At 34.4% G+C, this 25,449-nt stretch overlaps 1 protein-coding gene across 4 annotated transcripts in view; it reads right to left on the bottom strand.

Annotated features, from left to right (window-relative positions):
- Positions 1-25,449, bottom strand: part of Mhcl (Myosin heavy chain-like) — a 144,022-nt gene that overhangs the window by 76,760 nt on the left and 41,813 nt on the right. For 2 of the 4 annotated variants that reach the window (XM_013312160.1, XM_013312164.1), the window contains 11 exons: positions 6,538-6,720; positions 5,668-5,847; positions 5,295-5,419; positions 3,136-3,273; positions 2,854-2,997; positions 2,230-2,459; positions 1,843-1,993; positions 1,480-1,590; positions 1,203-1,332; positions 698-794; positions 242-365 (listed from right to left, as the gene is read on the bottom strand). In XM_013312160.1, the coding sequence (XP_013167614.1) occupies positions 242-365; positions 698-794; positions 1,203-1,332; positions 1,480-1,590; positions 1,843-1,993; positions 2,230-2,459; positions 2,854-2,997; positions 3,136-3,273; positions 5,295-5,419; positions 5,668-5,847; positions 6,538-6,720 (1,613 nt within the window). Of the gene's footprint in view, positions 1-241; positions 366-697; positions 795-1,202; positions 1,333-1,479; positions 1,591-1,842; positions 1,994-2,229; positions 2,460-2,853; positions 2,998-3,135; positions 3,274-5,294; positions 5,420-5,667; positions 5,848-6,537; positions 6,721-17,253; positions 18,335-25,449 lie in introns of all 4 variants that reach the window. The other 2 variants (XM_013312163.1, XM_013312162.1) reach the window with 2 other exon arrangements.

Below are 25,449 nucleotides of genomic sequence, written 5' to 3'. Positions count from 1 at the left end.
AAAAAAAACCTGTGTAAGTACATATTGGTATCTGACAAAATGTTTTTGGAAAGACGATTCGACTTCGAAAACTAAAAACAACCTAAAAACCGAAATTAATCATTTTGTCCATTATTCATTAAACCGTAACTTTTTAATAGTCACACTCAGATTTGTCATATTAAAACTACACTAAGGGTAGTCGTTAGCGAACACTTAAGGACAGTGAGCATGGTAATATACTGGATAGATTTAATCTTACCATAACAATCCCCGTCGATCGCAATCTCTGAGATCGGCTTGTGAACTGCGCACTATAGAATTCTGCGGCGATTTGTCCAGTAATTCTACCATTGGTCCGGGATTTACTGTCTCCGATAGCCAATCTGAAAAGCAAAATTTATTTATATCGACCTAGCTAAAAAAAAAACTTAGTACCCTACGTGTTCTTCCAGAACATATTGTGTACATCTATGCCAAATTCCAGCTAGATCCATACAGCTGTTCTGGAGATATAGTTAAATAAACATTCATCCATCCATACATACAAACTTCCTTATTCATAATATTAGTAGATACTGTGAAGGTGTTCGATCTTCGAAGGGCTTAAGACATTAATAATTTAATTCTTTAATTGTGTATTGCTTTTATTATAAGTTTACGACTTTCTATTCCCTCTTAATTTTGGGTGAATTCGAACTATAATCCGCCAACATACCTTCTTCAGTGCCATCGTCGAGGGTGATGCCCTCCTGCGCGTATCTCTCTCTTGGCGCGACAAGCATGGCGTCGTGGAACACCGCTTGTAAGCGTTCCTATAAAAATAAATACATCAAACTGCATAACAAATTACCATCGTATATTATTAAATCATATATTGCAGTTAAGATATTGCTAAGTCTCTTTATTAAAGGTTTGTTACTAAGAATTTCAAACATAGTGCGCTTACTGTGACCTAGAAATCTAGTATAACCCGGTCACTATCTAAATTCTTAATTCAAGTAGTTGCTCGTGAGTAGTAGTATAGTAGTTTTCAAATATCTTGGCAGATCCAAACCTCACGCGAACTGCTACGGGTGATACAATTTTAGTTTTGTTGGGCTTTGCGCAGTGCATCGATGACCTTGAGCCATCAAGATATTTGAAAATAACTATACATTTTAAAGTACCTCCTATTTAGATTACTTTTAAATTTAAATAGGAAAACTAAATCTAATAATGACCTGTAAATAATTAGAGAGCAGTTTGGAGAGAGGAGCTCCGTTCTGTTGTCCAGCACACATCGGGTTGTCGGCGCCGGGCGTGTCCAGCAGCAAGATGGACGCTGATGTCCTCGCAGATGTCGACAGACTCCTAAAAACATACGTTTATTTACTGTAAAAAAATCATTTAACTAATTTCATGTAACTTTTCTTAGACTAGAATTTAATCTTTTATAGATTATGTTTAGCTAAAATAAGCACGATTGTATACAAGTCATATTAAGAACATCTTACAAACCTGTTGACAAGAGCAGCGACGATGTTGAACGTCTCATTGTACAATCCAGTGACGAAAGCATCCAATGCTTCTGACCCGGGGACCTCTCTGTCGCTTGATGGTGAAGGCGTTCTGAAAAATTACATAATCTACATTCAGAGGAGTAAAACATATTCAACTTTTACCTGAAATAATAACTGATAAATAATAACTTCCAACCGGGATGAACGAGAATTCAAGGGACTGCGATATTTTTCTTGCTTATATAGATTTCTCCTTTACATAGATTTGACGTAGGTGTGACTATAAAACTGAAATTGTAGTACAACAAGCCAATGTTACACTGGGTTTTTTTAATTGCTTATTACTAAAACTTTAACATACCTAAGCGCAGTGGCGGTCTGGGGCGAGGTGGGTGCGGGGGGAGCGAACACAGCTCGCGACAGCTCGTCCACGCCCACGCCCAGCAGGCGCGCCGCACGGCTCGCGCACCCGCTGCTGCCGAACTGGTATTTCAAACCGGAACCTGCATTCGCTGCACACAATACAATATTCATCATCATCAGCTCACTTATAAGTCCCCACAGAGAGGCTTGGAGCCTAACATAAGTAACGGGGTGACTAGGCCACATTCAACCATTAACCCAGTAAGGGTTAGTTGACTTCACGCACACAATTTTTTTTAACACATGACAATATACAATGCCGTGAATAACCAAAAGTGGTTCGGGATCATTATTTACGTGTATTCAAAAACAAGATTAAACATACCTTTTGTAACGCCACACCATCCTAAATGGCATATAGCAGCGAGTATCTTCCACACCACAGTCTGTTCGGGCTCAGTAACAGAGAGCGCGTGCAATGCTTCCTTCAGTGCTGAGAACTCTGCAGGTGCTTCTGCCTTGTCTGTGCTCGTGAGGAATGGATTGGGAGCGTTCACTGGCGCTTGGTCGAGCAACAACTCGCGACGAAGACGACCGTCGCTGCCGTGGAATAATCTGGAATGATAGACACAAGTACAATCAGCTGCATAAATATGTAAACATTAAAAAAACTTTAGAAACTTATAAAGTGAGGTTTTAAAACTATATATTAGTCATTAGCATGTATTTATGGTCGGAAACATACGTGCATGGATATTTTTGATACAGAACGCGCATACACGTCTTGAAGCTTTGTACATGTATACATAAATATGTAAGTCGGCTGCATAAATATGCAGCCGACTGTACAGGCTATAATTCGAAAACAAAAATAGTGGTACTAATTAAACTTATTATCTCAGAACTGTGTGTCTATGTTTCAATGTGACCGTGCTGCCTTCATCAATGAAACGATTTTTAAAAGTGAAGTGTTCATTTTACATTCTAAAACAGTTTTGTGTAGACTTACGTGTGTAAAGCCCTTAAAGGCGACTGTCCAGGTCTAAAATCAGGCAGCAGGGTCTGCACTGACGCGGACACAAGCGCGCCGCCGCCATCAAAGTCCAATGACGTCAACGAAACGAAGCGAGACGCGTGAGGATTTGAACTTGTTCTGCAAGAAAAAAATCAAATGGTAATAACAAAATCCTCTCGAAAACTGAAAAATAAACCAAGATTTCACTAAAACACAGTCTTTTGGATAAAAATTAATTTCACCATTTAAATGTTAATATTAACATGATAATCTCACCGACTTGATCCGAATGCGTGAAGAACATCAAAAGCCGCATTCAAGCGATCGGGCGTAAGCTTCGAGCCTTGTGCGGGGTATGCACTTGCCAAGTACCAAACACAGTGACGCATGGCTGAAGTTTTACCCGAACCAGACCTGAAAGATGGAAATACGACTATGTTTAATACTAAGTTCATTCTAAAGGTACATTACATACAAGTTATAACATTTTAGCTTTCCGAAAATTTTGAGTTTTTAAAACATCATTCAAAACAACATAGTCAAGTGCATTTTATCTTATTCAACAGTATGAGTGGGCAAATGTAACCTAAGAAGGGATAATAAGGAAGGGGAGATATAATCCTGCTGTACATTCCCTCTTCTGTCGCTTAAAGACAAGGCAACGCATCTGCAAATACGGATGTCTATGGGCAGAGGTCACTAGGCCGTTTTTGGAAAATTTATCTGGCCGCTTGCTCGTTTACCACATTATACTATGAAAAAAGGTCTACTTTGAGTAATAAACGATAACTCAGTTAGAAAAATAACTCGATTTAAATATTTCTTAATAATGTATCTACCAAATTTAATGGATTAAAATTATTCGTTTTCACAATTTACATTTTATTATTTATTATTTTAGTATTTTACTCCAACAATACTTAAAGTATTGTTCACTTGAGTATTGTACATGTAAAACAAATGAAACGTCATTTCTTCTTGTTCCAGTTTTCATTCGAGGCTGGTTGACGTCATGGGACAAAACAATATTTCACTAGCTATGTATGACGATGTCCTACACTTTTTACAATCAAGTTGTGAGTCATTTTGTTAAATAAAATTAAAAAAATTAATCTTCTAGGTTTTGCTCGCGACTCTGTTCGCGCGGAATCAAAGGAAGAAACTTAGTAAGTAGCCTATGTGTTCTTGCAGACTATGTTCTACATCTATGTCAAATTTCAGCGAGATCCAAGCAGCCGTTCTGCAGATACCTTCTATTAAATCATCCATCCATATAAAAATTTGCATTCATAATATTAGTAAGAAGTAAGATTACAATCTGTGTTTTCTAGATTTCCAAATTTTTAAAAAACCTGTATTTTTATTAGCATTGAATCTTAAATTACTTTCTTAAATAATGTCGTCCGTCGGAACTGGTTTTGCATAATGAGTGTTGAATAACAATAGACAATAGAGCTCGTTGTGGAAACCTTGAACTTATGCAACCACGTAATAAACAAGAAATATACTAATGAATATTATATTAACTTGTTATAAAAAAAGATATTAAATGTGCTTTATTATAAAACTAGCTGTCGCCCGTGACTCCGTCCTCACGGAATTAAGAAATATAATAATTTGCAGCCTGAGTTCTTCCAAACTATGTTCTATATGTAATCTCAAATCTTTGCGTGATTCGTTAAACTGTTCTGGATATATGTAATAACAAACATGCATCCATCCATCCATCAGAACTTTTGACATTTGGAAAATTAGTAAGAAGTAAATATATGTATAGTAAACAACCTGTAAGTATTTATTTCAAAGAATTTTACGATTACAATACGTTTTCTGTAACAATATTTCCTTATTGGAACGAATAATATAAATGGAGATGCCTAAACATAGCACATTCTTGATTTAAGATTATCCGCCATCGTTAAACATCAAAGGGAAGCGGTTCCTTTTAAAGTTTTCTTAAACTAACTACAGCCAACCAGAACATATTATATTGACTCGTACAGTTTGATATTTTATTTTATCTTTACATACAATTAAATTTTTATCTAATGTGAATTAAAAAAACAACTATCCTCTTAATAGTTTCAAATACAAGTTTCTTTTAGAATTTTCCCCCTATCTCATTTAAACGAAATTTATTTCCATGATTACCCAATTAATATTCTTTAGCCTTATCATTGGACTGAAAATAAAAAAAGTAAACGAACAAAATGGTTGAAGATAATAAAGTAAAGGACATCGTTATCAATTCAATTCACAAAATAAAGGTCTTTGAATGTTAAATGCAAAGAAAACTGTAGCGAACTTACTTTAAGTGACTAATATCGAAAATTTTCTCATCTATTAATATTTATGTCATATCTTCCTGTCCGTATACCTAATAGGGTCGTCGGTCGTACCCCTGATCGATCTAAGTAATTATAATCGATTCTTACCTTCCCAAAAATACGATAGCACGGTCTCTTCTTGAGGCCAGCATACATCGGTGCGCTGACTGGGCGGCAGCGAACACATGAGGAGGCATATCATCTGCACGGCAGCCGCGGAACATGGCTGCGACCTAGAAATTACAACAAGAAGACATTTAATATTTGTTACTAATCGCATTCGCGTTTTGCTACTTTGAATAGGAAAACATATCATTTTCATAGGTTGATAAATAATTTAATCCGTAAAAATTGAACTTTGTAGAATGTTTAAATTTTATACAAAGGGAAGAGAAATGTAATGTAACATCAAGTTTGTAGGTATATCCACAGCTGGTTAAAAAAAAAACTCCAATCGTAGTATTGGTGCATTCAGACATACCTTTTCCGTGTATATAGGCGCGGTCCGCCTCGGCGGCCCGAGTACCAGGAGTGCATGACCGGCGCGTGCGTGCGGCAATCCTGCTGCGTATCGCGAGCGCAGCACGTGCAACGCGCCGCATTCGTTCAGGCAACGAAGCGAAGCTATGTCTTCGCAACGCTCCAACTGAGGTGGGTTCGCCTGGAATATGGATATAATGAACTAAATTATCAAAACGATTTACAATAAACATTAATTACGATTCGGATCCGATGTACTAGTAAATCATAAAACGACTGGTTAAAAATAAACATATTTCATCAACATTACACGCAAAGGTGTTTCTCATATTTAAATTCTATCTTCGACCGACTAATGTAACGCATAGGGAAAAATGTAGCAATATGACCGAGAAAACATCATTTGTAAGTAAATTTAACTCAGTAACCGGTCGAGTTGGACCAAAATTACAAGAAATTATTATGTAAAGAGCATCTATCGATCACGGTTTTTCGTAATCATTTGATTTATTAATACATGTTTTATCATGAGGTCATAGTTTAAAATCATAAATAGCTCTCTATTATATTTATTTACATCTTTACAATTTGTGTTACTTCATCACCTGAAGTTCTACGCCTAAAATATAAAACACTTTAAACTATCACACATAAGGTACTGGACAAACTCCCGCTTGGAGTCTGGGGGTATGCGCGCGGACTGTGCTTATTGTGAGGGTGGTTACTATTCAGCTGGGGCAGCAGTTGGGGCAAATGCAAGGTATTACGTCAAACTATCTCCCCTTATCTTGTATATCTTGGTGACTAAACAGCTATGAGTGAGGCAATTTGTTCTCTTTATATTTTATATTTATATAATACTACAACAAACCTTTTCTAGATCATCTTCATCAACCATGAGTGTCTCTCCAGTGTGGAGCACGCGGACCTTGGCTCGGCCTGTGTCGCCATCGCCCTCTCTGACCACGGCTGTGAAGCCGCCGCGGTGTGCCAGCCACATATGTCCCGCTGCCAGCCATTCCTTCTCGCACGCTAATTGCTCTTCCGACTTTGCCTGAAAACAAACCAAAATCAACGTTACATATCAAATTCAAATACTAAACAATAATATTTGAAGAAAATATTTAAATACCACACGGTATACAATAAAGACAATAGTGTAATGATATTATATATAATTATTGTAATCATTGCACTGAGCTTGCGCTTGTAATCAGAAGCGAGCCGTCGAAGTTCGTATTCGGGCCCATCATCGAGAGACCAGAATGTTGGTTCTATAATTTTCTATGACAAACTTTATGTAAGGCAAAATAGAGATTTAATCGGACAGCAAAAACATCTGCATTATGTTAAAAGATTCCAATTGTGAACTGAAGACCACGAACAATTCAAAGTATACCAAAATATGTGATGAAATAAAAAAGAAGTAAATTTCAATGAAACCAAGCTCAATGATGCTTGAAGCTGCAACTTTCTATGCGTCCGTGCGTGTATGCAGTGCTAATATGCTTCATTGGTAGCACATTAGCGGCAACCAGCGGTTCATTTGCATAACTTTCGACATAACAATGTCTCGAACTTGACCTATTTTTAATTGTTTACCAGTTTGCTTAAGATTATGAAGTTTTAGTGCGTATAACAGTAGGCTAGTTATACATGTAAGCTAAAACAAATCCGTATGACTCAAAGATAACTTGAACATAATTGAATTGTAGTCATAACAATTAGAAACCAACTGTAGTTATAACTTGATTTAAATAAAGGTTCAAATCTTCCTTCTTACTTAATGTTATAAATGCAAATGTTTGGATGGATGTTTGTTTGAAGGTATCCCCAGAACGGCTGTATGGATTTCGCTGAAATTGAGCATACATGTAGAAGATAGTCTGGAAGAACACATAAGCAACTTATTTAGTTTATTTATAATGCCGCATGGACAGAGACGCGGGCTAAAGCTCGTTATTATTATTTTCTATTGTAGACTATTAGGCACCAGAGAGGACGTTTATTTTATTATCACTATTACACCGACATACATAACATGCAACAGTAGGATGTGATCTTTGCGAATACAAATGAATACTGCATACATTACAGGACCTTGAAGTCACAGAAACGAGCACAATGTTAGTACAATGATAGTTTAGTTTGCGCGGCGCGTTTACTGGTACATATCAATAGATCGTTAGCAATTACTAAAGGCCCGACCACCTGCAAAACACAAGACGTGACTCATTCATGTTACCATCAATTGACTCCGCAACGAATCGCTAAACAATTTTAACGCGATTTAAAGGAATTAATGAAGAAGCAAAATCATAGAGATTTATCAAAAGTCGAGGTAGCCGTCTTAAGAGGCGTACAATTCACATTTGCTGGCTTAAAAGATTTTGTTCAAATTAGTATCTTTCTATACACTTTATTTAATACACCCCAAATGATCACCTGACGTCAGTAGTGGCATTAGGTTAGGGCGAGGTGGTGCGACCGCCCAGAGCGCCGGGCGTAAGGGGGCGCCTAATATTGGAATATTTCCTCTTAAACCAAAATAAGGGACGTGGCAAAAATCTCGCCGAATGCGCCAGAACTGCTAAAACCGGCCCTGATGTTGCGCTTCTATTACTACTCTCCCACATTCAAATACGTAAAGATATAGGAAGTCAACTTAAAATTGTTTTCCTCATTACAACAACCTACGTGCTCGTGTAAGATATTCAATTATTAAATTATTATACACAAAACCTTTGAATGTAAATGTAATTTTAAATAATAATTAGTATAAGTGGGAGGTTACACAAAAGGTCGAATTGTTACTCCTTCAAATCAATTATTTCACGATTAATTTATTTCAGAGGAAAGGTATTTTCGCAATGGGTAAATTCAATAGACTATTATGAATAATTATTATATTAAATTTTTATATATGTGATTTTGTCCATCATCTTAGGATTCCTATGCTTTTTGATAGATGATTGCATTTTACGTTATTATTCAAACAATTATTACGATATGATACGATTTAAGTAGTCTGCTGATATATCAATAAAAAATGTATAAAACGGAGATGCGACTGGTGGAAAGAAAAGAAAGCCTGGTGTAATACATTCTTCCGTTGTTATGGATTTCAACAACTACAACTTTCACAATATTGTCCTAAACATTTTACAAAGATCAAGCAGTTTCATTATTCACAAAATGCTATAATCTACGCAATATATAATTCTTAGTTCAACATTCACGACATAATTTAATAATAGTAAAATTGCTATTGTCAGTCGTAAAATGAACTGTAGCAAGTTTACAACAAAATTACTGCATTGCAGTGTAGCATTTACACTGCAGGTAACTGCATATAAATTGCGATACTATAGCGCCTTATCAGAGCCCGAATTCCTATATTGTATACCGAATTTAACTACTGAGAACTAGACCTACTAGAAGTAACAGAAATTATCACGTAAAGATACTGCTGAGAACCAAAATATAAGAAATTGTATCTAGTAAAAAGGTGTAAATACTTCATCACTCTCAATTCACTGAAAGCAATTTTACAGCATATATAAATTACAAGTTAGACTTAAATTTATATTTAGCTCCCCCGGAAACATCAATGCGGCCTGGTTGCCGTACGAAGATCGATTAGGGTACGAACACACTTGTGCGTAACGCGAGTGCGCAGTGAGATGCGCGATAAACCACTCGAAAACATTCAATTGCATAATGGTACTATCGCAGTTCAATGAACTTGAATTCGCGGGGATTTTATAAATGGTACTTAAAGATTTAACCGATTTCGTATTAACGAGAAATTCAATTTCACACCTGTATTGAAACATATTGTTGTCTCTTTTTTTTTACAAATAGAATGAAACGGTTGTTTTATGATTATTTTTCTGACGTTTTTTATAAATTACTAGCTGCCGCGTGCGACTCCGTCCGCGCGGAATAAAAAAAAATAGTAGCCTATGGTTTCTTCCAGGCTATGTTCTACATCTATGCCAAATTTCAGCGAGATCCATGCAGCCGTTCAGGAGATACCTTCAAACAAACATCCATCCATCCATCTAAACTTTCGCATTTATAACATTAGTAATAAGTAATACACTATAAATAAGAATATAGAGTAAACAACAAATTATTATGTCGTTAATATGTCGGCACCCTTACACCGTTAGAGTACACAAAGAGAGACATTTACGGCTTCATTTTATTAGTTAGCAGGTGTCTCATAGACACGAGCGGTCGCAGTGACCTACTAAACACATTTGTTATGGTTTTACATAATATAACAGTAACGCCATGAACATCACGATGAAACTACCTATAGATAACATAAACAAGGTCAATTTTCACTATTTGTTAAATATTTCAGACATAAACATACCTTTACACATCTTCTATCTCTATATACACATGATTATTATCCTATAAGTATATAAGCAGTTCTACTTTCTTTCTGTTTATCTATTATTTGCATCTATAATATATGAAAGTATACAAAATACTATGATTTTTTTACACTTAAATTGACAGTATTTTATAATACCTATTTAGATTTATAGGTTAATTTCTATTGGACAAATTGGAAATCGTCACTGAACTTAATGTGGGAATCGATTAGAAGATCTAATCGATAAAAAGCTCATGCTGAATAATCGAGAAACATGGTACAATATCGACTTTCATGTGCAGCCAGCTATATGTTAGTGTTAATGAAGAACAACTTATGGGACAAGAGGAAATCGTTAACGATGAACACTGGTAGATAGCGAAGACCAGTTTTCATGTTTATATTTGAGAGTTTTACACCCATTCGCGATGTAAACCCGTTAGTTCTGCAGCACAAGAAAAATAGAGTATTATTATTATTTTAATTATAATTAAAAAGATACATTAATTGGAAACTAGAGTATACAAACATCACTAATCTACCAATGACACGTGTCGTAGTAGTTAAATAAACCTATGAATACAAAGTAATAAGAGTGTTAGTACACTAGCAAACTGGGTGCACGGGTGTCCGGAATCTGTACTCTATCTTGTACCTCGCCACAGATCTGGTTGTTATACATAAATAACGACAGTGTTACCAGCATTGAACAATTGTAACGACACAGAAATAGATCGTATTATAATTTAAATTGCCTCCATACTTTAATACATTTCCGATAACTTATAAATGTCACTGGCTAGCTGTAAAGATAACCGTAAACGTAAATAAAAAAATAAAATTTATAAAAATTTAATAGCATTAAAAGAAGTTATACTGTTTTTAATTCACATAAAACGTTGCTTTAGTTTAACTGTTTTATACCTGGACTAGCTATCGCCTGCGACTCCGACTGCGCGGAATTAATAAAAACATAATTAGGAGCCTATGTGTTCTTATATGCCAAAATTCATCGAGATCCATTTAGCCGTTCTGGAGCTACCTTCAAACAAACAGCCATCCATCCATCTAAACATTCACATTTATAATATTAGTAAAAATTAAGATTACTTACAACGATTCTATCAATTGACAGCAGTTACAATTGTCATGAAAAACTAACAGATGTTTAATATTATAGCTATCAGCATTTCATACATGTGGTTAAGCAATGATTACTAATCGGAACATAATAGTAAGCTTTCATTCTGTAATGTTTTTCATTTGAATTTTAAACTGGAAATTTAAAACACAGTTTATCAAATTAGGTGTATTTTATTTTGATCGTCCAAACGATGCATATAGATCGATACGTAATGTGCAATTATTGACTAACGTTTCAAAGATAGAATTAATTAAATTATATTAAGCCTAATTTATAATCATGATTAATTTATATTTCCCTCCATTGAATAAACAACATGTTTATACTGCCTTAATCAATATGCAAGTTTAGATAAAACATGTAAGTAATCGATTTAAAGAAACGAGACGAAAGAAAAAATCAAAATTATGGACAAAAATGTTGTAGAATGTTGATAGATCACAGAGTAATAACAGTCACAGTAGAATTTAAGTCATAGAGTAATAAAAGTTGCAGTACAAGTTTCTAATAAGGTCGTAATGAAGCTCGCAATATGCTTCCCGGTTAATGCTTAAAATTCAAAGCCACCCACGAGCCGGTCGCGTCTAAGAATACAAGTATTGGCATACAAGAATAGCAAACGATTTAAATAACTTGTAGAAAGCGTTACGTTACAGTAACTTAATGAAAATTGTAAAATATAAAATGTTGATGAATAGTTTACTGAGCTTGCAGTGTAAAGAGGCAGCAGTTGTCTAGCCGTTCTAGTCTCAATATTAATAATTCGTATTTCGCATAAACTAGTGAATTTGACTAATCAACTCTCTAAATTGTTTAGTCCCACGCTTCGCATAAGCTTGAAGTGGATGTCTGATTAAGCAATGTATATACTCAGATTGTATTTCATCTATTTGTCAACGCATCGCTTCTTCCAAATTATTGTAAACAATAGGTACATTAACATTGCGAATAGATGCAGAGAAGATAGTATTTTTCTCATAGTCTTCATTCAAAGCACGTGTAAAGTATGACATTGTACCAAAGCTAAGGTTTAATGAGGGGGTACGCGCCCTCATGCCGAGACAAAAGCCTTCTCGAGTAATGATAGACTCATGGTCTTGTAATTACGCGGCAACCTCTCTCTGGTTTAATGGCCTAGGCGCATAACGGGTACGACAAATATGTTACAAAAAATTGAACTAATAGAAATGGGATATGATATTTCAGCCTCATAACTGGTGTTGGATGTCATAAGCTAACATGATAAAAGGACAGATAATGAAGATTTACATGCTGATCAATTTATTACCCTAAAGAACATATTGACAATGATTTAGGTACTTGAAATATAAAACCAAATACAGCGGTCTTCTAAAAGACTGTATTCGGAATTAGTAACACTCAAAAGCTTTAAAACAAAAGATGCATTCTAATTAAGAACAAAACTTTCTGTTGTAAACAACATAAACAAAATGCCAATATCTTACAAAAGGGGGTCGTTAAAACAATTTGCCAGCTGCAATAATAAGTCTGAGGCGTTCCGAATTGTGCCCCCGTTCCCCGCTAAGTGGAAAAGTGGCGTATTATACAATTACCCGTGGGTAACAGCGGACTGCAAACATATAGATATTTAGTTACGAATATTGCGTTGTGTATACAATATAGCTGTGCGTGTACGTTAACTTACGCAAATTTATTGAACTTCAAAATAGTGTTATTCATTTGAGCTGTACCTAATCGTAAGTTTCCACTGATAAATCCCTATATAAAACATTTTGTTATTATTTTATAGCATAAGGTGGTAAGTAAGCGGCTACCTAAATTCGCCAAAACAGCGAAGCGATAGCTGCCCACAGACGTAAGGATTTATAGATGGGTTGTCTTATTCGACAGAGAAGGAAACATACAGAGGATGACTCTCCTTTCTATGCGTTCCTCTATCCAATTCGACCTCACTTTAAAAGGAACTAGACGGACGACATTTCATATAAGTGATTCTGCAGTGGAAAACGACGGTTAATAATTCCTTGCTTATATTTATTTACGTCATACTAATTCAAATGACTTTATACAATAATATAATACTTAATAAGTTATTCCTGTCTATAGTTCCCTATTATAGAAATATAATCAGTCATGTTAAAACAAGGAAGTTATTACGTCTAACGTTCGTACTCCAAAAGGAATAAATTTTGCGGTAAACATTGTACAAAATAGGATACTTATCCAATTTAATTCACTATCGTACTGATAACTTATGTAATTAAAATAACTCATGTCAATTAAAAAAGCAACACATTATAAATAAACTTATTATGCACATGTAATATTGTACATAGTTTTCCACTTTTTGCTTGATTTTCACTTTGAAAATATTTTGTTTCACATATTATTATTCGGCTTTAAAAAATATAAAAGGAAACATAGCAATAGAAGAAGTAATGTCTTTTATTACTATCATGTTTCTTTTTTGGCGACGCCGTTAGGAGAATCGACCATTTTAATGTCGTTTTTGTAAATCGCTCTTTGATCTGTAATTTAAACACTACCAATAAATATTGTATTATATATTATTCAGAGTCGTACCAGAAGTAAAGTTTCACAGTACCATCTAAGGACCGCCATACATAGATTAGAAGCAATGTCAGTACCAACAAATCAATCTTAACTTCGTATGATATGGAAACAGAAACAATGAAAACAAAATCGAAAGAATCGAAAATAAAAAAAACTTCTAATCTAAAAATACTCATAATCATCAAATGTCAAATAACACCGACAGGATAATATTTTTAACGCTTTGTGTGCTTGGAATACACATGACTCGATGACAGGAAAAAGGGACGTGCTCGATATACAGGTACATCAATAACCCTTTAGATTTAGAAAGACGTATCCATTTGAAACCTGGACACATAACAAAGCCATTTTTAGTGCGGTCGGTTAACCATCGGAAGTCGCGGTCCAGCCCGGAAATCGCTGATACGTGACTAAATTAAAAAAAAAAACATCCACACGTGTTTGACTTGGTATTTTTTTTATTCATAAATATATAAGAATTATTTTTACCAAAAATCTATTATTATCTAACTTTATTACAGTTAGTCTAATTCAATATTGTGTTTCATGTCTTTAAGATACATAACCTCCTTCTTTTTTAAGTCGACTAGCAAAAAGGCTACACGACAAAAAAAATCAATCATACCAAAAGTAACAGCATTATTAAATAATAATTAGTATCAATAAACAGAACCTACGAAACAAACTACTTACCTATCAAGATCAATAGGACAAGATGTGTTAAGCACCTGCACAAATACCATTGTTGAGAATTACGATTTTTTCGTAAGTTTCGTGGTAAAATAATACCAATTTAACATAAGACTATGTTGTTGATTAAGCGTCATCAAGAGGATTAATACATTTAAAAGACACTTTTTACTTTTAGATATTATTAGTTAAAATCCTTTGGTGCGAATGGCGCGCTTTCATTACAAAGTGTCAGAATGATTAGTGAGGAGACATAAACATCGACATTTTAGTAAGGCTAGTGTTGTGCCAGTACACCGGGACAGTAACAATACTCATCAGAATGTTCACGAAATCCAGACAAGAGGATCCCGATATGCAGTACAATGCGGTAGTAAACAGGGACGCTGAGTGCATTGTATGTTAACACAACTTGGTATGTTGCGAATCGCAATGAAAAGGGAATTTAAATGAAGCCGCCGATATCAAGAGGAGGAATCGCAGACGCAAATCTTTCCGAGTATTTTGCATAGTTCAATGAACTAGATTTAAAAGATATAACTTCACATCTGCAATTCAAACTTCTTCGAGTTTTGATACGATCAACATAAATACCGCATATCGTGATTAAAAAGGTTAATTACTATAATTTTAAACTAAAAAAAAAAGAAAAACAAGCAAAACTAGTTAAAAAATCGAATAATTTTTCAACAGGCAGGTTTATGCTTTTTCCGTAGCAACAAAAAAATTGGCTTTGATCTATTTACAATCTTCAGAACTGGTTTATTTTAAAAATGATAAGATTCACCAACAATATTAAATTTCATAAGCAATAAAGTTAGACGGATACAGACACCAAAAGAACAAAATATCTGAAAGTTAAAAAAAAAACTTTTAAATTGCTGTGGTCTATTCCTATTACAAAGCAGTGTAGAGTGCTTCACTCGGTATTAGCAGAACTAGAGTTTTGAAGTGTTGTATTCAATGAGCCACAAGATTTCTGCACATTTTCTTTCGCTTTAAATCACGTACAAGGAGTAAATGCATAAATTTAGATTTATGTGTCCGAAGATCAGAAATCTCTTGTATATATGAATGTATTTGTATATTTTTTTTAACCGAACATAATTTAATTCAAATCTTTGTCTTTGTATTTGAATTGAAATACCAAGGAAACTGGAACTAAAATAAGCAAGAACTGAAGACACCGATGGTAATTTCATATGTATAGCTTTGCTAGTACACTTTTAACAATTAAAGACGAAGAGGTAACTATTATAAAATATGGTCATACATTTATCAGTTAACCAACCAACTTGTAGTTCACTTAGACATCACTGTATCATTATCAATGAGACCCAAAATTTTCGATGAGTGTACACAATGCGTGCACTACGTATCATCACACCTCTACACATTATTTCACAATTGGTATTTTCTGTGTAGGTGATAAATAATTAGTATCAATCCCACCGTCCTTGCAGCTTTGTGTTTTATCTCCGCCCTTCTAATTGCCGTAGGTGCATCTTTCAAATATTGATATCCAAATGATTCATTATTAAATTTAATTTATACTCCTACTTTTGGAATATATTCTATACTTAATTATTTGTTATGTCAGACTGTTCATCGACCAACTGAAATTATAAAGAGTGTGTTTTCAAACAAAGATTACCTCAAACATTAGTTTTTTTTTTTTGGTTATGAATATAATAATATAAATGTATAACTAATTATAATAATTAGTAGTAAAAAGGTGTAAAAATTCCACACAGTGCATGTGTGGGTGGTTGGATAAGGCAAACGTAACACAAGCATTTGTTCTGTTGCAATAGGCCATTGTTCGCTACTAGGTGGCAGCTTAGCTGTCGGTATATGGACATTCCGGTACCACTTTCGTTACGCTGCCGAATTGCAAACAAATCGTGATCGATTATAATCATGAGAAACTCTCACCCGAGACTAAGCTTCCTCCAATCCTACGATACATGATTTTTATGCAATCATAAAGAAACAAATATACTTGTATATAAATTAAATTATACATAATTAATACAATCAAGGAATCTTATAATCATCAAAATTACTCAGTCCAATTTTTTTCTCACTTTACTAAAAGAGGAAAAACTTTACCTACGGAGCCAAACAAAATTAAACGATCAGCCTCTGTAGGTGACATGAAGCAAGTTATTCCAATTTTCAAAGCCATGTGATAATACTGCCATTTGTATTCGCAAACGGTCCTTGTAACAATGCCGCAAAGGTGATTCGCGACGGCGCCCAAAATGCTAATGGCACAAATTTTTAAACGTATTAAAACCACGCTCAAGGTCGAATCAAGAAAAAGGCCGTATAAACTGGACATCTTGAAGCAAATATGATTTTTAAAAAATGTTGGATAATATTGCGTTTTATAATAATAATGAAATCGGACTCATCGCGGTAACATAATAAATATATAAACGAGAAGAAACTTACATATGTTGGATACAAAATATGTCAGATAACAAGCTCATTTACACTAAAAGGTTGACATTATCTCACATTTTGCCAAACTAAAACACTTCATTTAGGAATATCCGTAACAACAATATAAAGTGTAAACTAAGGCGCGTTAGGCCGTAAACTGGCGAGATAAGATTACAAAATTCCGGATTTATACCGAAAAACTTTAAAAAGTATTAAAGCGTCGACAAACTAACAAGACCCGTAAACGGTCGTGTACAGTGTCCTGCCAAGTAAAACAATATGCAAATATTAAAGAAAAACCTAGCGAATGTCTGAAGCATAGACCATGCTGAAGCACACACTTACGCTTAACTTACCGTGAAAGGAGGAGGCGATTCTTCTGAGGACATTTCTTTCCAGGGCCGCAGCAGTGCACGCTCTGTTTCCGCTCCAACAGAAGCGAAGTTGACACCACACCTTCTCCAAAGCGAAAACTCGTAAAGTCTCCGCCATGGCACCCCATCGACTTTCTTCTTTTTAACACTACCACGAAGAGATGGTGAACGCACAAAAGGTTCGGTGACCTTTCCATTTTTACTGGCACCTCTCCAAGGTGGTTTGCTTCCATTGTTTTGTTTATTTCCATTAACACTTGAATTTCCAAAAGATCCCTTTCGCGGGAATTGAGATTTGTTAAGTAATTGCGACTTTTTCTTTTCATCTCCATTGTCATCATCGTCGTTCAATCCATCTGATTTCAGTTCATCAATTGTTACAACACCAGATTTTCTTTCTCTATAACTTGATCTGGATGGAGTTCTGGTGAACGTTTGTTTCCATTTTTCACCGTCTACTTCATCGGTTAACGTGGCAATGACACTGTCGTCTGCATATCTCATTCGTGCAGTTTTCATTAATGAGGCTTTAGTGTTCTGTGCGAACAATCTCTCGCCTGGTGCTGCTATTTTATTATCTGGACGAGTTTTAGATGTGCTTTCCGAATCTGTATCACTGTGTCCGTCATAAGAGCTGGTGCTGTTGCTGAAACTTTTGGTAAACGATCCATTGCCTCTAGAGAATCCATTATCAGATTTTGCTTCTTTGATTTCTATAAAGCAGTCACCTCGAAACGATTTCTTCGATTGTACGCTCGTATTAGAATCGGATTTAGTTAGAGGGTTATGTTTATTGTCGAGACAACCGTGCGCGTGTGCTTTTCCAGTACAATGCTTGTGTATTTTGGCTAAAGTGGCCAATGTTTTGTTTCCGCTGGGCGAAACATCGTCGCCGCAGCGTAGGGATTGTTCAAAAGGACCCTGAATATGAAACATTATTCATCCAGCTCAGGTATAAATATTGGAGCCACATTCGCTTTTCGGATATGACATTTTCTGAGGTCACACTTTAGTTTTATCGATCAATCTACACATTCACAATATAACTATTATAAGAGTCGTGCTAGCGGTACAAATAAAAACATATGATCAAAAATAGGTTTTTAAGATTTAGTCTCTGACAAGAATCTAGTTCGTTTTAACAAACAATAGGTAGGAAAACCAGGTATGTTAAATTGCATTGGTATTCTAGAAATGTTGAGGTAAGGCCTTAAACGACAATAGTAAAACTAATATATTCAACCTTAGTTCAAAGATTGTCAGCGTTTTTATTCTTAAGGAAATTACGTTGGAATATGTATATTTCATGTTTAAAAAAAAATAACCCATGCTTTTAAAGCAAAACAATCACCCATTTGTATATCAATGAATAGAAATATTATATTATTATAAGAAAATAAAGATCATTTAAAAATAGATTTTTGACACTATTGTGACCGATGATTTTAGATATTGTATTTGTAAATATTTCTAAATATTTAGCAAAGAACTAGAACTAAATTATTTTCATAAAGAGATTATTAAAGCGTTACTAATACTAAAATAGACTGTCTCGGTACCATTTAACCTAATACTATAAGATATTCTGGGGACCTAACTTGTGTCAACGTCAGATTATAGTGACATAGTGTCGGCATATTTAACTGCGTTTCAAACCTTTAGCATAGCTATTTCTAATTTACAAAACTATTTCATGAACATTTGGTACCAAATCTGTCAGAAAACATGGCTTAAAGCCTAAGATTTATCGTCATCGGTTCAACCATTCTTTAAAGTCATCTGATACCAAAAGTGTATTTCCTACTTTTGAACTTTAGTAATCTTTGTAGTGTAAACAGTGCGATAGAAAGATTTTTGTCGTTGCAGATTCGTAATCTATATAACACGGAAAGCCTCTCCCCGGTTATCAGGGCACTTATCTCACCGCAAATATTTGAACGATAGCTATCTGGCCGAGCACCTGATCGTGAGAACGACTTCGCTGTTATCGGATACAATAACTATAAAGTTCCTGGTGGAAGTTCCTATAATATAGCGCTTTATAAACATGATAAGCTACACCTTAGATGGCGAACCTTCACGCATCAACGTTCTAAAGAAATTAATGAGTGTGAGAATCACTCGCATTCTTCATATAATACCAAGTTCACAATTTTTAACTTATTTCATAATGAATTTCGTGATCAGTGCCTAAATATTATGTCGCCTGCCATAGGCCATTTCTGGGTTATGATAATACTATAACGAAACGACCAGTCCAGTTGTGGTTCAAATACTACAATAATATTGCCATTGCTATCATTCTTTATAAAAGAATCAGAGCTAACAATAATGCTATATTTACAACGATGAAGATCATCAGAGTACCTACTGGATTACAATAACAACAATACAATAACAATAACCTTAGCTGCATATATCTTTTGTTAAATGAATTCCGATTGTGGTCAAGATGATCTATGATTTGTAAGAAATGAGACAGCACCTACGCAAATGTTGCAAAATTTATTAAGCTGCAACTGTAGACAAATCAACGCCTACTACTGGATTAGTTATTTATATTGTACTTTAAAAGATTTAATATAAACATACTAAATATAAAAAATAACTACACAATAACGCAAACTGGACTAATAAAGTAGGTCCACAAACATGTCGGTTGAAAATAACGAATTCTCGTATTTACTCCGCGACTGGACTACAACTGAACGCACTTAGCAAGCGCGGCAGGCTCGCTGTGTGTAAACACCCTAAATACACAAACGCACACCTCGTATTGTCACCATATTGCAATGATATTTAGGACATATACACTTAGGAAATTAAAAACAAACCCAATGATAAACGTAATCTAAAAAGTTTCAATCTTGACTTTGAATTGCTATTCAAAGTATGTCATCTAACTACTTTATAAAACTGCTATGATATTTAACTTTACTTTTAGAAACAACTATTACCATTATTAACCAGATTTGATTCTTAAAGAAAGCTAATCAGTTTTAAGGATTGTATTTTTAAAATGTTTTTTTTGTTCCCAATAACAGCAATAATTTTGGTCACCATAACGATGACCAACACCTCATGCAAATTTAACTAGCGACACAGATCCCACCTATTCGATAATATCGAAATTGTTATTGCACAAGATCGTCGCCGGCGGCTTCACTTTACTACGATGCGTAACTTTTACAGAAAACATTGGAACCGAACTATCAACGAATATTAATGGCTGATGACTACTAGAAAATAGAATAATGGAACAAAATCTCTATAAATATTTAACAGTACTAACCTTATCGTAAAAAAAATAAAAACTATAAAACTACAATGACAGTCAATATACAAAGATATTCTCTTGTTTCAAAGAGAATGCGAGGGTTAACAACATGTTTTAATACAAGTTCTCCGATAGTGGAAACCAGCGTACACAGTAAGCCGTGATCGTGCTAATAGTTGCAACTCTCAACTGGCTACCAAGTAAGCGACACCATTAATGTCTGGAATCAGAAATAGCCGCACGAACATAATCTGACAGCCGGATAATCAATGAACAAATTTAACGATACAGCTCCACGATTATGATATAACCACTTTGACTATGGAAAAACAGACTAAGCAAAGGTCCGTTGCACTTAAATTCTATGACTCTACGTGAGGGTGAGGTAAAGTTGACAATCACATATGTGCATATGATGTTGACAATTTCATAAAATTGAAAAGGCTTTATGAGCCGAATGGATTCTAAAATATACACACATACAAAACAAGCACATAAGCAAACAAATTAGAACAATTTTGTTTGTATTCGAGAGATGGGAATAGGCGCACTAGACAGGTCCTGTCTCTTAAACATCAAAGTATTACTGTAACCGTTAACTCACAATCGAAATGTTCGTTATAGATATGAATACATCTAGTTACATTTATATTGTTAATTCAAAAGTTATCCATCATCATGATGTAATGTATCATGATATTTTCGAAATGCTAATTTATCTTGAGCCTACTGACGACGAAATACATGGTATAAATATCCATACACAAAATGCAGTGTAACAAAACATTGTAACCCTCGAAAATAAATCTATGTACCGTTAAAATAAACGCAAAATATAGTAAGAAAAAACTCAAATATATTAATGCAGCATTACAAATGAAACTGCAAGTATGATACAACTCGTACGTCCCACATGATAGTGACTTTTACTTTCTCCTATTAATAGTTTTTTGGTGAAAAGCGTGGATAATGTAACTACCACTTAACAGCCTGACAAACAAATTGATAACTTCGAAACTCTTAGTTTCAATATCAGCGTGGGACTGCAGCTATACTTAACATTTACATTTCTTACATCCGTAATCATATTTTTAAATTCAATTACTTACAGTGTTTACGTTTTCTATTTTTAATATTTGGTCACCGTATAATCGTACAAACTTACTATGGGTTTCTGAGTCCAAAATCTCCATTTAAAACATATTGTTATCTCTGTTTTGTCAATGGTAACGACAGAGATGACGATATTTGTCATACAGATTTTTGTCTAAGAAACCGACGGGTAAACAGATTTTTTTCTAAAGGACATCTGCAATTTAAACATTAAAAATATCTGTTAACCTATATTGCATCGCAAATAAAGTAAAAAGTGTATTTAAAATTAACGACCCATGATAACGATAAATAAATGTGATTCTAAATACTCGATGAAGAATGCAAGATCACGGTCGAGCACATGATTATTTTTTTGCAATATAACTCAACAATGTTATCGTAATTATCTAAGACGTGTTTGAATAATGGTGCTGTAAGATGATAAAGCGATGTCACTATACATCGATTACGTCACATGTATGAAGCTAAACCATTCTCTATCTCTACTTTATAGTCTTGAACATAAGACAGATATCAAACTGCAAGGACGTGGTTAGGGGTAGTGTTAACGTCTTAATGTTCTATTAACACTTATCATCAACAGACCTCTGCGTTTAAAACCTAAGCTGCTCATATTAAGAACCGATAAGAGAATCCTTACCCGGAATTTTCACACCCTTAAAATCCATACAACAATAAAAACTTTCCTTGAGGTTTTTTAAGGAGTATGTCAGAGGTAACAATAAGTTACGTCGTTTTACGTTTCAAAAATTAAATCAAGTCTAAATGAATTATTTTCAAATAAATTGTATCAAATAAACACCAAAGGGGTAATCATATCAAAATAAAATGGGAAAAAATAATTGACAACACATAAAGTGTCAACAAAACTGGACGCGTTTAAGCCTTGAATCAACACATCGCTGTTATAAAAACGCGGTATTTAATTAATTTATTCTACAGCCGTGCTGTGTGCCTGGCGTATGTATATATTCTAGGAATGTATGATTTACTACGTGCCCACAGAAATGTGGTTAGCCAGACATGAATATCACAATGTTAAGTATTCTATGATATAATAAGTAAGATAATTTGAAATAAAGGTAGATGAAATTAATGTTGGTGCTCAGTTTTTCACACTTCCGGTTTAAAAAACTTAATTAGAAGTTTATGTGTGCTTCCAGACTATGTTCTAAATCTATGCCATATTTGACTGCGATCCGGTAAGTGGTGCTAGAGATACCTTGTAAAAACATCCGTCTATTCATCCATCTTAACATTCGCATTTATAATTTAATAAGAGTAAAATTTGTTCTTACTTATGATGCCAACATTGATGAATGAGGAAAGTAAAACCATTTTAAATGTAACTTCGCCATGTAAAAAATACTATTATACAATATTAGACAATTAAATAATGTTTATACCAGTTGCAATAATAGAGAACTAATCTTCAAAAGGAAAGCATCACTCGATATGATAGACGATCAATACATGTCATCACTACCGAAGTCGTCTCGCACGCGTGTAGTCCCCTTGTGGTATAAATAAACAACTCGGCTCAATTAACGACTCGACTTCGAATCACAAATAAAAGACACGAGCCGACGATTTATAAGCCACGGGACGTTCTCTGGATATACTTGGAATACGATGCTTGTGAACGTTTTCCTGTTTCTTTATTCAGATATGGAATTTAAGTCATTTTAGTTTTATATTAAAAAAAGGTTTGCAATAACTTCTAAGGTGTATGGTACATAATTTAAAAACCCTTTTTAGCTTAAAGCTTAAAGACTTCAAAAAGGAGGTTATCAATTCGTCTGTATGTTCTTTTTTAAACCTGACATTTGTGTTTTTATGATTAAATTTTAATGATTATTACAAGCAATCAAATGTGTGATAAATACACGAGTAAAATATGCACAGGTCATTTTAAATTGTAAAATAGTAAAAGTCAAATCGAGTATATCAATAGTGATGGATTTTGGACTTTATTTATAAATATCAGTTTAAAATAGCTGAGATATTTATTAGCATCAACAATAGCAAACAACTTAATAGCAACTCAACATTGTAAGCGTGCAGTACAGACACGCAACGGCTTACATTTCGCATACCAAATCCTGTCTGTGAGAAACCGCACCTAATAGATAAATGAAATATCAAAGAAATTCTACGAAATTAATGAATTATCATTCAAAGCGCTTTTAGATGCGCCAATGGTATAATGGTAAGGGTATGAATTACTGAACTAGCGGTTTTGGGTTCAAATCACCCATTCGAATCCTAATATATATCTTATAAGCTAGTACTCTATTTACAGATATTGAAGTACTACCTATATTAGGCTTCAAAAGCCTTTCACAAAAAATTACAATCAGTTGGGCGGTTCCGCTTAGCGTACACAAAATTACACGTAGTTTTGCAAATTGTTTTTTATTATTCGGCTTGTCTATCAAATATCTAAAGAGAATGCATGTAAAATCAAATGCCAGGAATTACAACAGCCTTCAAGCATTAAAGCAATTCTTGAAGTATATTTTAACTCCGAATGCTTCACGTCTCTAGGAACTTTGGTTATCGTCGAAGCACGGTCAGACTTATCAATGCATCCACTTTGTATTCCTGGCTACGACTCAGTCGTGATGTTATGACAATAACTTTACGCCTTAGCGGAAGGATTAAGGCTTGCCATACACGTTACGATTTAACCATCACACAAACCTCCAATACTATGTAATTATCCGTGTATGGAACAATTTGAGTGTTTATCCTAAAAAAAAGCCACTAGGTTTTACGTTAAAAACGTTATTTGGTAATATTTGTGCAATATATCAGGGGTGACAAACCAATGGTTTAATTAATTATTTGGCGCATATATACCTATTTAAACAGGTAGTTGGAAAAATAGCACTTTTTTTACGTTTTACTTTAATACGTAAAGCTTCGCTATCTCTGCCCTATATAATTTATCCCTAAACAAGCATCATATGAGTATTATCAAAAATTCGAACACTTTGCCACTTGTATGGGTAACAATTAAGATTACACTTAGAGACGATTTACATTAAAACGGCTTTGGTTCGTGCACATGTTTTGCAAGTTGTGTGACTAATCGACCACAAAGGCGTTCAGGCGTAGGCCAGTTGTTGACAGTCTCACTTGGGGGTACATTAAAGGTCGCTTTGTACATGGAACATGTATGTTTACATATAAAAATAAAAATTATATAATAGATTTTAAAAAGAACATTCACACTCACGTCCGTAAGTCAAAGAGATAAATTTCCATTGCTAATGTCTAATTCATTCGCAGAGATGTAACATACAGTTGAATCTGAAGAAGAGAGAAAAATATCGCGGTCTCATGGAGTCTTGCTTTACCTGGTTCGACCGTATACATATAAATATGTTACACGAGTGCTGTTTGACATTTAAATTCTTTGATCAATACACTTATTATATAATCAGCGATAAAGGAACATATTGCTATTTTCATTTCCTAAGTATCCACGGCTTGAAAAATTGAGCAAAGCTGCCTAATGTTTGTTATTATTTAAAGAAATTTATCAAATTGACAGTCAAGAAATCAAAGTGAAAACAAAACCGCCTCCGCTCATCACCCACACATTCGCTACCATCACTAAAGATGAGCAGTTTACGGTTATTATTTACAAATACTCATATATTCAAAAGTTTCACTACAATTCTCAACATCTGAGTGGTTGGGTGGTCGCGTTAGAAGACATTACGATTAGCAATTGAATATAATTTTATACACGGACAATACGCGCCAAAGTACTTTGA

Source organism: Papilio xuthus, unplaced genomic scaffold (genome assembly GCF_000836235.2).
Source record: "Papilio xuthus unplaced genomic scaffold, Pxut_1.1 DF827679.1, whole genome shotgun sequence".
Classification (NCBI taxonomy): domain Eukaryota; kingdom Metazoa; phylum Arthropoda; class Insecta; order Lepidoptera; family Papilionidae; genus Papilio; species Papilio xuthus.
Note: the sequence above shows the minus strand (reverse complement) of the source record. Positions and strands in the feature narration are given on the sequence as shown.